At 54.2% G+C, this 13,370-nt stretch overlaps 4 protein-coding genes across 4 annotated transcripts; 1 reads left to right on the forward strand and 3 right to left on the reverse strand.

The window, feature by feature from the left end:
• Positions 1–284: 284 nt before the first annotated feature.
• Positions 285–3,851, reverse strand: SEPMUDRAFT_145793 (uncharacterized protein). Its single transcript, XM_016903274.1, has 2 exons — positions 3,297–3,851; positions 285–3,134 (listed from the first exon to the last, which is right to left on the reverse strand). Exons 1-2 carry the CDS (start codon positions 3,313–3,315, stop codon positions 586–588), a joined length of 2,568 nt encoding a protein of 855 aa, XP_016764697.1. The 5' UTR covers positions 3,316–3,851; the 3' UTR covers positions 285–585.
• Positions 3,852–4,329: 478 nt separating this feature from the next.
• Positions 4,330–5,722, forward strand: SEPMUDRAFT_145794 (uncharacterized protein). Its single transcript, XM_016903275.1, has 2 exons — positions 4,330–5,356; positions 5,451–5,722. The coding sequence occupies exon 1, from the start codon at positions 4,350–4,352 to the stop codon at positions 5,112–5,114; it is 765 nt and encodes a 254-aa protein (XP_016764698.1). The 5' UTR covers positions 4,330–4,349; the 3' UTR covers positions 5,115–5,356; positions 5,451–5,722.
• A 164-nt stretch (positions 5,723–5,886) lies between these two features.
• SEPMUDRAFT_56060 (uncharacterized protein) lies at positions 5,887–12,173 on the reverse strand (the record flags this gene model as incomplete). The annotated part of the gene is made up of 13 exons (XM_016909389.2): positions 11,894–12,173; positions 11,728–11,830; positions 11,433–11,675; positions 10,234–11,368; positions 8,776–10,178; positions 8,491–8,709; positions 8,251–8,435; positions 7,515–8,226; positions 6,497–7,446; positions 6,244–6,435; positions 6,100–6,188; positions 5,970–6,041; positions 5,887–5,911 (listed from the first exon to the last, which is right to left on the reverse strand). Exons 5-13 carry the CDS (start codon positions 8,996–8,998, stop codon positions 5,887–5,889), a joined length of 2,667 nt encoding a protein of 888 aa, XP_016764699.1. The 5' UTR covers positions 8,999–10,178; positions 10,234–11,368; positions 11,433–11,675; positions 11,728–11,830; positions 11,894–12,173.
• SEPMUDRAFT_145797 (WD40 repeat-like protein) lies at positions 6,807–12,173 on the reverse strand. The gene is made up of 7 exons (XM_016903276.1): positions 11,894–12,173; positions 11,728–11,830; positions 11,433–11,675; positions 10,234–11,368; positions 8,776–10,178; positions 8,491–8,709; positions 6,807–8,435 (listed from the first exon to the last, which is right to left on the reverse strand). Exons 1-5 carry the CDS (start codon positions 12,011–12,013, stop codon positions 9,473–9,475), a joined length of 2,307 nt encoding a protein of 768 aa, XP_016764700.1. The 5' UTR covers positions 12,014–12,173; the 3' UTR covers positions 6,807–8,435; positions 8,491–8,709; positions 8,776–9,472.
• Positions 12,174–13,370: the final 1,197 nt, after the last annotated feature.

A 13,370-nucleotide genomic window follows, 5' to 3' on the forward strand; every position in this document is an offset into this window, starting at 1 on the left:
GTAGGTACCTTGGTCCTTAGCTAGGTAGGTATGAATAATCTTCGTCACTCACGCACACTCGCCGCTGAGTCACACCCGCCCGGCCTTGGCGTTCGCGGGGTACTCAGCCCCCCACGAAGGCTCCAAGGCTGGTGAGGTAATTGCTTAATCAGCAGATATGTAAAAGATTGAGTTATCGATTCGCCCGACGCCCGTAGACGGTAGGAGGTACGAGAAGTGATTCAAGTGAATTAATTACCTTTAGGCTGGTTACAGCTATGACTGTGGCCCGTGGGGCATGAGGTGCAATTGAATATAAATGACTTCCAGGTTGTGGAGCTCACTACTTGACACTCTACTGCTGCGTGCGTGCATCGACACGAGGTCCCAGCTAATTACCTGTACTCATGTTCAATTGTTCATGTACAGTAAGTAGGTAGTCGATAACCTGCCTGCCTGCCTTGATCATCGGATTGCCTTGCTGCGAACAGTGTATCCAGCCCTGTTCCACCATGCCATGCCGTGCCCACTTTGGCCTCCCTCGTCGAACTTCTCCCTCCAATTGCACAGTACACCGTCTTAAGAGAAGTATTGTTGGAGCCAAGGCTACTGGCTGCTGGCGTACAATCTCTGTGTCAAAGCGTCAAACTGAGTCTGAGTCTCGGGATACTGCAGTAGGATCGCACGCAAGTTCTGAAGCTGATCTGTAGAGATGGAGGGCGCCGAACTCAGAATTGTCTGAGCACTCGATGCGTACTGCAAGTCGCCCAGGATGTGACTCACTTGCGGGTCCGGATGAGGCTGTCGCGGTGGCGCGACGGGAAGGACAGGTGGCTGTGGAGGCTGGGCCTGCGGTCCGTACGGGTTAGGAGGAAAAGCGACTGGAGGGCCGTAGCCTGGCTGTTGCGGCGGCACGCTGTTGGAAGGCGAGAATGTGGCGTGCTGAGGGTTCAATGGCGAGCCTGCAGGACCACCGATGCTCTGACGAACGTGCTGTGGCAGATGGCCGTTGGCAGGCGATTGCTGCGGAGCAGCACTCTTCGATGGGCTGTCTGGAGCTCGCGCGACTATGATGGTGGCGAGCAAGACTCGCTCTTGTACTGGTTTCTGTAGTGTGCAATGCTCAAGCATCTCCACGTGGCCTGGAAGCGTTTCGCCGACCTCGACCGGAATGATGTACAAGTCTTTAATCATTACAGGCTTGTTCTCCGCCACCACCGCGTAGCGCTTCCTAGTATGAAAGTAGTCGAAAATCGCGTTGAACGCTTCGGCATTGTCGTCCGGTGTAAGCTGCAAGACCGAGACATCACTGCTCGAGCTCCATCGCAAGCCGCACAAGTAATCCTCTGCTTTCGAGATTGCCAGTCTGCCGTCAATAGAAAGTGCGGGTGGTAAGATATGTTGCCATGAAGTACCGGCTTGCAAATCACGTCCGGCCACAAAACGTCCATTTACGACTGGAGCGCCTTCCTCGCTGGTCTGTATCAGCTTGCCACGCCATATTACGGATTCACCGCTTCCTTCTGCTTGTGGATATGTATCGTCGTGATCCTCCAGCATGCGATCAATGTCCGGATCGTCTTTGGCGCCGTTTGTCGGGGCTTGTGGGCGATGCACGGAGCTGCGACGTCGGTTTGCTACCTGCGTAGGTCGGATAGCTGCATCTTGCGGTCCAGTGGGCAAGGTTGGAGAGTTAGCTGTCTTTTCCCATATTCCTTTCATATCAAACTGCTGGCTTGATGAGCGACTTCCGATTCCAGAACGCTGCATAGTATCAACAGCTGGAGGGAGCTGTGACGCTCGCGGTGGAGATACACTCTTGTTAGGACTACCATCCATAGCCTGTCCTATGGTGGTGCCATCACGACGTGCCGGGGTCTCAGATTCAACCAGGTGGTAGCCTTTGTGGTCTTGAGCGTACTTTGGTCCTTCGGGCTGGTCAACAGTTGCCTGACGGTCCAGTACTTCCTTCATCTCAGCGCGTTGACGTTGCAAATCCTCACTTGCCATGTCACTACTGCTCATGGTCGAAATCTCGTCTGATGTAAGTGACCCGTTGAGCAGCCGCTCTACCAGAACATGATTCTTCTTGAAATTTGCGAGCAGCGCTCTGAACTGTATGCTGTAACCCTGCTGATTGCCGCCATAGTTCATGTGAAGAGCGTACTCGATCCTCGCCGCATGCAGATCGCCGAGGGCAGTTGCATTTTGACCTTTTGCAGTCTTGTGTCCAGATCGGACGCGCTCTTCAACAGTAGACGTGATAGCGGACGCTAAGGCGCGTGCCGCCCTCTGGCGATCTTGAGGCAACTGATCGATTCTGAGGAGCGCAGTGTCCGCATCAGATGAGATCGTAGTGCCAGTATCTGCCTCTGCCTTGCTCGGTGCGGTGGACGACTTGCGACGCTTCTCCTGCCGGCTCGAGCGAGTCATTTTCTCATCTACCGCAGACTTGGCGTCTTCCGGCTCTTCCTTGGCTTCGCTTCTCTTGCGTTTGTTGCCAGTCTCCGTGGTGTCCGCTGCTCCGTTGGCAGGTGCTGACGTCTCTTGAGAGGCTGCCATAATGGATGTCTGCGGCTTCGGCTGCGGCTCATTTTCCGCTACAGTCTCCTGGACAGCCTCCTCTGGCTCCGGGGCCACATCCTTCTTGAGCCAACCAGGTCTGTAGGGCTCGCCAGTCTTGGTCCTGCTCTTACGACTCTTGCTCATCTTCTTCTCGTTCTGAAATATCCTGTTACGTGTCTCCCATATCTTCTCGCCCCGACGGATGGCTTGTATGGTCTCTGGGTGCTCCTCTGGGCGGCACTCTTCGCAAAAGTAGTGCTCAGGCACGTCGTCCTCATCGTCGTGAACGCCCATGCACACATTGTGCTGCCACACAGTGCATGCATCACAGCCAATAAAGGCGCGCTTGTCCTTGGGATCAGTGTTGCCGCAGATGCAGCGGATCAGCTCTTCCTCTTCCTCGTCCTCGTCATCTTCTGGCGGGACTGGCTCTTGGCCGCCCGGCTTCTTACTTATGCTGCTGCCGCTGCCGCTGCCGCTGCTCTTGGCCTTGACGCTCTTCGCGACCGGCTTTGCGCTGGGTGCTGGAGATGTAGACGCATTCTTCTTGTGCTGACCTTTGCCCGATCGGTCTGAGCGACGTGGTTTTTCTGCGCACGAATTAGCCAACAGTGTCTTGCAAGTTCTGGATCGCGATTGTGGGTGTGGCTGCGCTCGCTGTCGCCGTCGTGGTCGTGACGGTGCTAGTTCTGGCACCGCATGACAAGCCGACGACCGTCTACACCGCTGAATGAGGGAATTGGATGGCTCACCTGCCATGTTTCGTGGCATCGCAAGGCAACGCAGGCGCGCGCGCGCGGCGTGATAGAGTAAGTGGCTGGGTGAGGGTGTGGTCACTCGGCACGCTTCAGTTTGACACGATATCTAGCTAATACGTAGAGAAGTGAACCCGTCCGCAGGCTCGACGCCGCTTCCCCAACACCTTTGCGCCCTCTCGCAGTGACCACTGAGCGTTTCGCGCGCCTTCGCAGACAGACACTGCTGCTTGAGGTGTCCGGGGTAATTGTTGCGCCGCGACCAGTGCCTCTGACACAATCCTCCAGGCAAAAAAGCGGACTACACGGTAGCGTGCGCGAGATCTGCTACTTCAAGATGCAGCGACAGCGGTGGGCGTGGTCCGTTATTTCTGTGATGGCGGATGAGAGGAGAGGAGCCGATGGTGAAGTCACCCGAGGCTTTCTTGGTGAATCACGCGACTTGCAGGGCGCGCGCAACGGTGATACAGGCTTGTCGCAATCCAGTGCACAAAATTCGGCGCACACGATCCGACAGCGCAGGCGAGGTGGTGGTGGTGGAGGCGGCGGCGGTGGTGGTGGTGGTGGTGGTGGTGGTGGTGGTGGTGGTGGTGGGAATGGCAATGGAGAGAGACGATGAGGGTGAAGGGTGGAGGGTGGTGCAAGCGAAGGTGGCGATGTTGTGGTGGTGGTGGTCCAATGGGAAGGGAAGACAAGCTACTGCAGCTGCTGCTGATGATGAGAGAAGAGGAGTTGAGTTGAGTTCAGGGCCAGTCCGCCAAGCGGCTGCCAAAGCCTGAGCGCGAGCGGCGAGCCTGAGCCTGAGCCATGTGGATCGGCAAGCTTCGTGAGGTTTCTCTCACTGTCTACTCCTGTGGGACCTGTGCAATGTGACGGTACGGTCCGCTTGTCCGCTTCGGCTTCGCGGTTCGCGCAACAATCTGCCCTGGTCATGCTCATGCTTCCATGTCCTGTCCTGTCCTGCCCTGTTCAACCTGTTACCCCCTACTCCTAGGAGGTAGACCCCTTCTCTCTACCCACGACAATACCTCTACCGCCCACCCTGCATCGATGGCCGACGTCCGATCACTTCTCAAGGAGGCGAATGCGGCCAGGAACAGTTCCACTGGCGCTGAAGGCGCTGGCAAGAAACGCAAGGCCGCTATAGCGTTGTCGCAAAGCCCTGGCAGGAAGAAAGCCAAGTCTGGTCCCATCACGCCTGCAGCTATGGACATTGTTGAGCGGCAAGCAGACGAGCAGCCTCTTGTGTCCACTGTGAGACAGGCAGGAGAAGTCCACGACCATGGGGTGGAGAGCAGCGACCCACGACACGAGGAAGAATTGGCTGCACTGGACCGCGATCTCGCGATGATGGCTGCTGCCCATGCCACATCTCACAACATCGAGGCTGCACCAGCCGTCTCCGCTCCCCCTATGCGGGTTGAAGACATTGCTGCTCAAGCTCGCATAGAGCAGAGTGCACATCCAGGCAGGAAAGAAGTCGAGATTGAGGCCGAGCGTGAGGACGCCGCGAAAGCTCTCGAGGACGAATTCGAGGCCATGGTCGGCCTTGAAGAGCGAGCCAGACGATTGCGGGAAAGGCGCGAGGCGTTGCGTAATACGCATTCAACTGAACAAGGGGGCGACAGTGAAGCAGCCACTGCTTTGCCGGCCTCATCGACACATTCACCGGGCGGGGCAAATCAACCAAGACCACGTTCCGCTGTCGAAAGGGATGATGCTGAGGTTAATGATGACGAAGACGACGACGAAGACGACGACGAAGACGACGACGAAGATGACTTTGCGGATTGGAATTTTGGCGTCAAGGCTTAGGTAGGTCTTGCAAACTCGAGGGCAATGGTCATATCCGATACATTGTGTGTACAAGCTACTTGGGCTCACTACACAAATGAGGTCGTCGGTGCTGTGCTAGCTACCAATGAGAGGATGCTCTCGGTAAGCCACTGCAGGTTGTGATAGTATGTTTCTGGCTCTGGCTCGTAGCGCAGTCGTGATTGTGATTCTCCATTCGTAAGACGGTCGATACACGATGATATGGAGGCCAATCAGACAGAGTAAGTCATAACCTAGGTACCTTACCTTACCGGAGTCTGCAGAACAGCTGTTAGTATGTCGCTATAGTATCTCTGATCAAAATAAGAAGAGATAGGATCACTAGGCACATCTTGTACGAGACAAACGGGCAGCAGCGACCAAAAAAAATACTCAAAACAACAGAAAACACATAAAGAATACTTGACATGTGTTAGTCTCTGACGTTTGAGAAGTAGGTACCTCAGGTAGCTAGACGATGGAATGTCAAGATTGCCCGAATTCGGAATGGCACCTCGTGTCACTGTCCACAACACAACATTAATGTACCTTTGAGTACAAGAAGCAAGTCGCGTAACAGTTGACGATGACGACCGAGTACAAGGGCCATAACAGACGTGTGGTTGAGCATCAGGGATCCATTACAGCAGGGAAAAAAGTCACTGAAAAGAGACATGCTCCTCGTAATAGTTCACCGCCTTCACATTCATGACACATCTAGGAAAAGCGTAGGTAGAGTCTCATCACACTCAGGTATGCATAGGTCCGTCAATCACTTCTTCCATATGCTCATCGACCTTCGCTCCCGTTAGCTGGTGGATTCACAATAATGTGCGAGCACAGGGAGCTTCATACCGCGGCTTGTGGAAATACAGCATCAATATGCCAGCAGCAACGCGATACAAGAATCCAATGAGGAACAACATCCTGCACACGTGTCATCAGAAGGCGCCCTCGATCATGAGCCATGGTGGTTGCTACTGACCCGACGTCCATTCCATAACGTCTGAGCTTGAAACCGAAGTATTGGGCCGCAGCGTCCACATCATACAAGTAGTCGAAGGGGACCAAGTTCTGTGTCCAATAAGCAAGGTAAACGATCCAGTCAGTGGCAGCGTCTTCCACACACCTCGCTGAATATGGCTTCTGTGAAGTAAAGCCCAGGGCACGAGCGCCACAGCCATAGCATGTGCCACTCCTCTGCTGTGCGGAGTCGAGGAGCCACCCCTCCGAACAGAGCAGTGGCAAGAGAGGCCAGCACGGCGCTGAGAGGCCCATTTTCGCGACGCGCGAACACGGAAACCAAGCTTGCCAGCCCATACTGTCCCCAAGGTCAGCATATCTCATTCATACTTCGAGTCCGGCATGTAATGTGTGCTCACAATGCACCAGAAGTACAACAAGACCACAAGATAAAGCTTCGAGAAGCTGATCATTGGTGTCGCAAGTACTATAAGGAGGGCAGCAAAGTGGAGGCTGCTGAGAACCATGCGGACGATAGTCGATGCGACTTTGCCGATGTAGTATGCTGATCTAGAGTGACCAGAAGCAGCCTCTCTGAAATATACCAATCGTTCTTCGCCAAAGATCCAGAAGCCGGGTGCTGATGCAACCAGTCCAATGGCCATTGCGGATAGTAGTGCTAGCTGCGGCGTGCTCAAGTAGTCGATTCTGGTGCTGAGAAGGGTGAATGGAGGATGAAAGAGGCCTACGAAAAGGCTGCCATTTGATGGATAGGTAGATAGACCAATGAAACCTCCAGCACACGCAGCAGTACCAAGCTCCATGATGAAGCATGATTTTTGACGCGTTTGCTGAACAGATGCTCTCTCGAAGCAGTACCATACTTGGATCGGCCATGCTGCACCTCTTTTACATATCGTGCGCTGCAAGCCGGTCTCAAGCTCACGCTCACTATGTTCGTCAACGTGCTCAGACTTGTGAATACCTATTACTTCTTTGGAATAAGCCGGAGGATACTGCTGCACTTCATGGTGGCCCATGGTCTGCCAGGCTTCAATCAAAGCTGGCATGCTCGTGGAGGTACCCGTGCCGGCGGCATACACGGCGCCATCTCCTGTAACGATGTCGAGCACTGTGTCGGATGCGTTCACATTGCCAGGAAACGCATAGCCTTTGCGCTCAAAATAAGGCTGGACTTGTTCTGTAGGACCGCAGTATACTGTCTGTCCTTGAGCCAACAGTAATATATGGTCGAATAAGTAGAAGATTTGCTCCCGTGGCTGATGTACAATCACGATCGTTGTAATACCAATCCTGCTGATTCTGTGCAATAGTCGCATGATTGAAGCTGCAGTTTGTGAGTCCAATCCTACGAGACAATGCGTTGAAGTCAGCAAGCGTCTTCTCCAGCCCACCAACGACTCGCGGGCATGTTACCGGAAGTCGGTTCGTCCAGAAAAAGGGCCATGGGCGCAGACGCCAGCTCGATTCCAATATTGACACGCTTTCGCTGACCGCCAGAGATGAGAGGGTGGCTAGGGTCTCCAACGCGACAATGTTGGACGTGGCTGAGCTGCAAACAGTCGAGAAGGGCGTTGACATGGTTGTCAATCGCCTTCCGCGTCCACTCAGCGGGCAATCTGATCTTGGCCGCGTGCATGATGTTCTCTCTCACTGTAAGCTCTGGTAGCAGGGTGTCATCCTGCGGAACATAGCCATATATTTTCTTGTAGCGACTCAGATCATCTTCGCGACCATTGATCCTGATACTGCCCGTCGTTCCGCGCAGTTGTCCCATCAGCACGTTCATGAGTGTGGACTTGCCTGCTCCACTGCCGCCCATGATTCCAAACAGGGTGCCTCTATCGATGTTGCCTGTAACTCCCTGCAAGATCGTCTTGCTGCCTGTAAGAGTCAGGGTGAGATTCTCGAAGCTGAAGCTGAGGCCCACAAACGAGGTGGTGACAGCCGTCGTGATCGAGTGTATGAGGTTCTGCATGGCAGGACTACTGGTAACGTCTTGTTCTGGAGCGGGGCTATCCTCATCCACACAACCATCGTAGTTGTCTGCTCGCATGTGGGCCCTACGATTCGGCCATGTTTGAGCAGGCTGATTCCTTGCTCCAGCTTTGGCAGATTGCGATGTGTTCTACATTTCGCGATCCGCCTGTACCCATGTCGCCTCGTCGGTCGGGGAAGGGGGCATGGCACGATTTCGTCGCTGCTTTTGACGCCTGTTGATCCAGTGCGTAATGCCGATCGCTAGCAGTATCGATAGGTCGATTGCGAGAACTAGGTAGATGGGTGCAAGTTGGACTTCACGCATGCTCCCTGGAGGGCAATATGCCCAAAAATGGCCTGTTCGATCAGTATAATCAGCATTTCGGGGCGAAAGTGTGCGGAGGCGACTGACATGGCCGTGGTTCGAAGCTTCCAGTAGGGCAGAAGTGGCCGGCTGGGCATATAGTCTGGACTCTGCCATTGTCTTTCCTGTCACAGAAATGTCCATACTTGCAGACAACTGGTTCGAGTATGCCTTGAGCGTCGCAAACTGAACCCGAGAGGCGGCTAATCTGGCAAGCGCTGCTGGGAGGACAATACTGGGGAGGGAAGGTCGCATTCGAGTTGGGGCCTGGAGCTGTGAGCCTACGCATCCGTGTCTGTTTGCATGCGCCGTGGAAAGGCGTAGTAGACTCACAGTAGAAGCCGCTCAGACAGGTATCGTTCTGTCCAAGCGGGAAGGGAGACGCACTCGGCTCGTTGCAACTGGCTTCGAGAAATCGGGTTATTGGACTCGCGCCAGACGGCGCTTCCACATTCCTCGCGTGCGGTTTAGGGATGGTAACGATAGTTTCGGGGGTAGAAGCTCGATTAGATGGACGGACTGCCGAAACGAACGTGGATATGCTCTGTGCTGCCATGACTGATCATAATGCGTGATTGCGTGCCTTGAACTATATGTACCTTGATAATGTGAATCGGCGTCTCCCTGGCCAGCAAGCGCGAACATAATTCAAGGTAGTGATTCCAGACTCGCCAACGTCGCAACTGCGCTTGGGTGACATCGTCGTTACTTCCGGGCAGGGGCAAATTGCAGGCCAGCCGCTGAAAAGCTGGCCAAGCACATGCAGCTGCTGATACAAACGTCCAATAGATATCTCGCGAGTCCTCGCACTATCACTACAGTTCTATCTTGCTTCTCCAACTCGCATGCCGCTCCGACAGGCACGCGTAGGCATACATTCGACTCTTGGTTTCTACTCTTTCATGATGTCGCTGGTGGTCCCTAATGTCGACGCTCAAAATCCGGTGCTGGGACTGGATCTCCCGGAACGCCCGGCTAAAACTGGCGCAAGTATACAAATGGCAACGTTATTGTGGGGGCGTTTCTGTTCTCATACTCCACTATGAGGCGGAGCACCAGATTCCGTATCGACCTGTGTGGGCGCGATTCGCCGCCTCTTCTCCCGACCTTGATCTTCTGATTCAGAAGGGTGACTACTGGCGTTGCTCTCTCTTTTGATACCAGATACCATAGCAGGCACATGGGGCATGGAGCTACTGTTCGCTGCAGATTGTCCTGGCGTTTGCGGCGGTGTAAAGAGTGGCATACTCGGGTTGCCCAGACCTGATCCGGCTGCCGCAATCGATGGTAGCGGTGTCAGCGACGGTGTTGGATTATTCATGATTGGTGGTGCATTTTGATCTGGTACACGCGCAAAACTGGCGTCTGTCGCTATACTCGATTGAGACATGCTTCTCGCTGGGCTGGCTGGACGGCCTCCCATCTGGCCAGTAATAGCAGTACATGGTGAAGGCGAAGGGCGTGAGGCCTTTGCTGTCGTACTCGAAATACCGTTGCTCGTAGATACTGGGGCTGTGCCTGTGGATGCTGTCGTAGTAGCGAGACCAGTCGATGTTGCCAGCGGCGTCGATGCCGCAGAACCTGCCTTTGCCATTTGGAAGGGTGCCGGTGAAGGTTTGGCACTGGTAGTATTCGCTGACTGCTGATAAATGACGCCGAGCTCGCCAGGAGCGAAGGTCAGCGCCGAGCAAAAGCCGTCTGAGGATGTCATTAAAAGCGTTTGGCCATCACCCGTCCTACATTGAAAAAAGTCAATACTGCCGTAGCTCACTACCGCGAGGCAATACTTACCAGCTCAAGTCGGTAAATGTGGCATAGTGAAGATTGCTCACAACGCACAGCGGCTTCTGCTGCTGCGTGTCGTACAGATGCACAGCATCTTGCGTGGCCACAGCATAAACTATGCGATATGGCAGACCAAATGCAGGTACGGGTCCTGGAGGGGGTAGAGGTGTTGTCGAAGTCGATTCCGAGTCTGCTCTCGTCCGTGGCGACGGCATTGTACCTGCACTGGGCGCAGGCGAAGGTGCACCTGCGAGTGGCGGAGGCTCCATTGCCGCATGAGACGTTGGCGCTCTGGTTGGCATGACCGGCTCTGGTAGAGCGGGGAGATCATCTTCAGTCCTGGTATCGATGGTGATTTCCTTGGTCTCTACATGCGAAGAGCGGATCTGGTAGAGTATCGGCGAGCATTTGACAGCGATCGAGGGCTTGTTGTGGCCCGGAAGATATGCTACCGGAGGCTTGTTGAGCCCAGCTCTGGTGTAGATGTACACGGTATTGATGATTTCGTCTGTACTTTTGCCTCCATCGAGCGCTGGATGACTCGTCTTGAACTGGCCTGCAGGTGTAAGGAGAAGGCTGCCATCTGGCGTGAAAGTCAATCGCCGGAAGAAAGACGTGAATGTCTCATTGGCGTAAATGTTGGTGTTCCGGATGCCCGTGGCGAGACCTAATCCAATGCTACCCGACAAGCTCGGCGACGCTGAAGGCATGACCGCAGGGAGCGGCATCGACGGACTAGGCGAAACGGATCTCCGCACGGACTGAGAACCAAAGGACGACCGTCGGCTGTGCGACGTCGGCGGCGGATTCATTGGCAGAGCCAACGACTGTGGTGTTCCCGGCGCAGATGGTCTCGGCGATCCTGCCGCTTCCGAGGCCAGATCCTGCACAAAAGAAGCTCGATGACCGCCGAGGGCAAAGTCTGGAGGTGCAGGGCTGTTGGATGATATGCGACGTCCAGGCAAGTCCATTTTCGTGACTTTGTTGTGTTGGCTGAGTGAGGGCTGGCCATCTTTCGTCTTGAGCGTGTAGATGTGAACGGAGCGATCCGAGGACTGTGTTGCAACATACTCATTGAGCGGATCCCAGGCAACACCTTGGACGTAGTGATTGTGTTCTGCAATCTGGCGCACCGTTTGTCCTGTATACTGTATCAGCTTGTGTTCGTCGGGTCACAGAACCTTTGGTGTCCTCAACGGTCGTACCAGTTGAAGCGTTGTATATCCGCGCTACGTTATCCATACTGCCAGTGATGAAGAATAAGCCGTCGGGTGACCATGCCAGATCGTATATCTCGGAACCCGTATTTGACCTGCACATTGTCTTGACTCTCCAATGCTCCACATCTTCTTGTCCATCGTCGCCAAAGGCCGAGGTATAGGCTGGGTTATCAGAAGGAGTCCACAGCAAGACGTTTCCATCATCTCCCGCAGAGGCCAGCAATTCGCCTACAACATATTAGGATGACAAATGTAGCTGGAGGATGCGAGAAGCACATACCGCGAGGGCACCACCGCACCACATTGACAGCTTGTGTGTGCTTCTTGAGCGTCGACAGGTACTTCACCTTCCGCTCGTCTCCGTGGCTCTCGACGCTCCATATCTAACGCTCCCGTTAGCCATTCAATGATCCCAATGCTGATGTATTGTGCTTTCTGCTACCCACCCTCACGTTGCCGTCGCCGCCTGCAGTTGCCAAGCGCCCTTTGCCCTGCAGTTCAAAGTGGGCAGAATAGATGGGGCTGTTTTCGTCGTGCCAGGCAACAAGCAGTGGTGTGGCTTTCATCGCGTCACAAGAGCTGGCTCACGGCCAGGGACGGGATTGTATGCACAAAACAAAGTATTCGGGCGGTATGGGTTGCGGAGGTGGTCGATGGGATGATGGAGGGCTTGTGGAGGGCGTGAGCCAGCAGGTAGGCGCGTGGCGGAAGGTCGGCGAGGTAAATGGATAGGTAGGTAGGTAGAGAGCTGGAGAGGCAGGGAGGTAGGTAGTAGGCCGATATCACGACGTCCAAGCGCACTTTAGAGGTGAGGTGAGGTGCGTGAGGTGAAGGTGCGTGAGGTGAGGTGAGGTGAGGTGAGGTGTGTAAGGCGGAGCTGGTGGGGTTCGCGGAGGTTGGTTGGCAGAGGGTGATGGTGAGATGAAGAGTGAGATGGAGAGGATTATTGAGAGAGATATAGAGAGAAAGAGGTCGAGAGAGAGAGAGAGAGAGAGAGAGAGAGAGAGGTAGAGGCAGAAGCCGAAGCCGAAGCAGAGCAAAGCAGTGGTGCTCGTTCGTTACACAACAATGTACGCTCTCCCGCGATGCTTAGGTTGCGGTGGAGCTACTCCTAGTACAGCGTGGTCACTGGTGGTAGGTAGGAAACGAAAGCTTGGGTATGAAAGAGTCAAAGACTGAAAGTATGTCTGTACCTCGCGCGTAGCTCAGGTACATAGACCTCCTAAGGTAGTTCCCTAGCTCACTGCCTCCGTAGTATGGAGACGAATGGTTCATGCGCTGCCAAGACACTCATCCGCGACGCGTGCAATTCTGACCGCGTGACCGTGACCGTGACCGTGAGTCCGTGACTGGGAGACACGCCATTCTGCCTCCGTTGTCCAGCGGCCTGCTCTGTGCACAGTTGATGATCATAACGACCACGTCGACCGCCAGTTTCGCGCAGTGTCTACAGGAGAAACTCCCCTGTGGCAATAGGAGGTAATGAGAAGGACATTTTGCTCCTTAAACGAGTATACCAATCCGCCAAGCCTGACAGATGGATTGCTATCAACACTCCAGAAACACTTAGGTAGCTACAACCACAGTCTTTGGGATTTGTCTTCTTGCAGGTCATTTATAAACGCATATGCATTTACTACTTATATGTAAGGCATACCTGTAATCATTCTCTTGATCGACACTGTTGCGACTACATGTACTATAGGTGGAAACACAAAGTCATTCCACCTAGTATAGCTAGGTCTGTTGCCTCCCTAAGGTTGCTACGTCCTAGGCTTAGTGTTGAACGTAAACACTCGCCAGCTCGGAGCTTCGCTTTGTTGGTCGTGATGCTGGATATATTGCTTTGGCTGCCGACTCTGCTCATTGTCGAACTAAATACAATCATCGGCTACTGTTGCTCTGGGACGCACACATCAACTA

The sequence above is a fragment of the Sphaerulina musiva genome, assembly GCF_000320565.1.
Source record: "Sphaerulina musiva SO2202 unplaced genomic scaffold SEPMUscaffold_1, whole genome shotgun sequence".
Taxonomy (NCBI): Eukaryota; Fungi; Ascomycota; class Dothideomycetes; order Mycosphaerellales; family Mycosphaerellaceae; genus Sphaerulina; species Sphaerulina musiva.

Bases quoted from the DNA above. Each gene is read 5' to 3' on its own strand.
- SEPMUDRAFT_145797 (XM_016903276.1), bottom strand. From the start codon at position 12,013: ATGAAAGCCACACCACTGCTTGTTGCCTGGCACGACGAAAACAGCCCC. The intron at 11,676-11,727 runs GTATGTGCTTCT...AATATGTTGTAG, and splicing joins GGTGCGGTGGTGCCCTCGCG to GCGAATTGCTGGCCTCTGCG. The intron at 10,179-10,233 runs GTAAGTATTGCC...TTTTCAATGTAG, and splicing joins ACATTTACCGACTTGAGCTG to GACGGGTGATGGCCAAACGC.
- SEPMUDRAFT_145794 (XM_016903275.1), top strand. From the start codon at position 4,350: ATGGCCGACGTCCGATCACTTCTCAAGGAGGCGAATGCGGCCAGGAAC.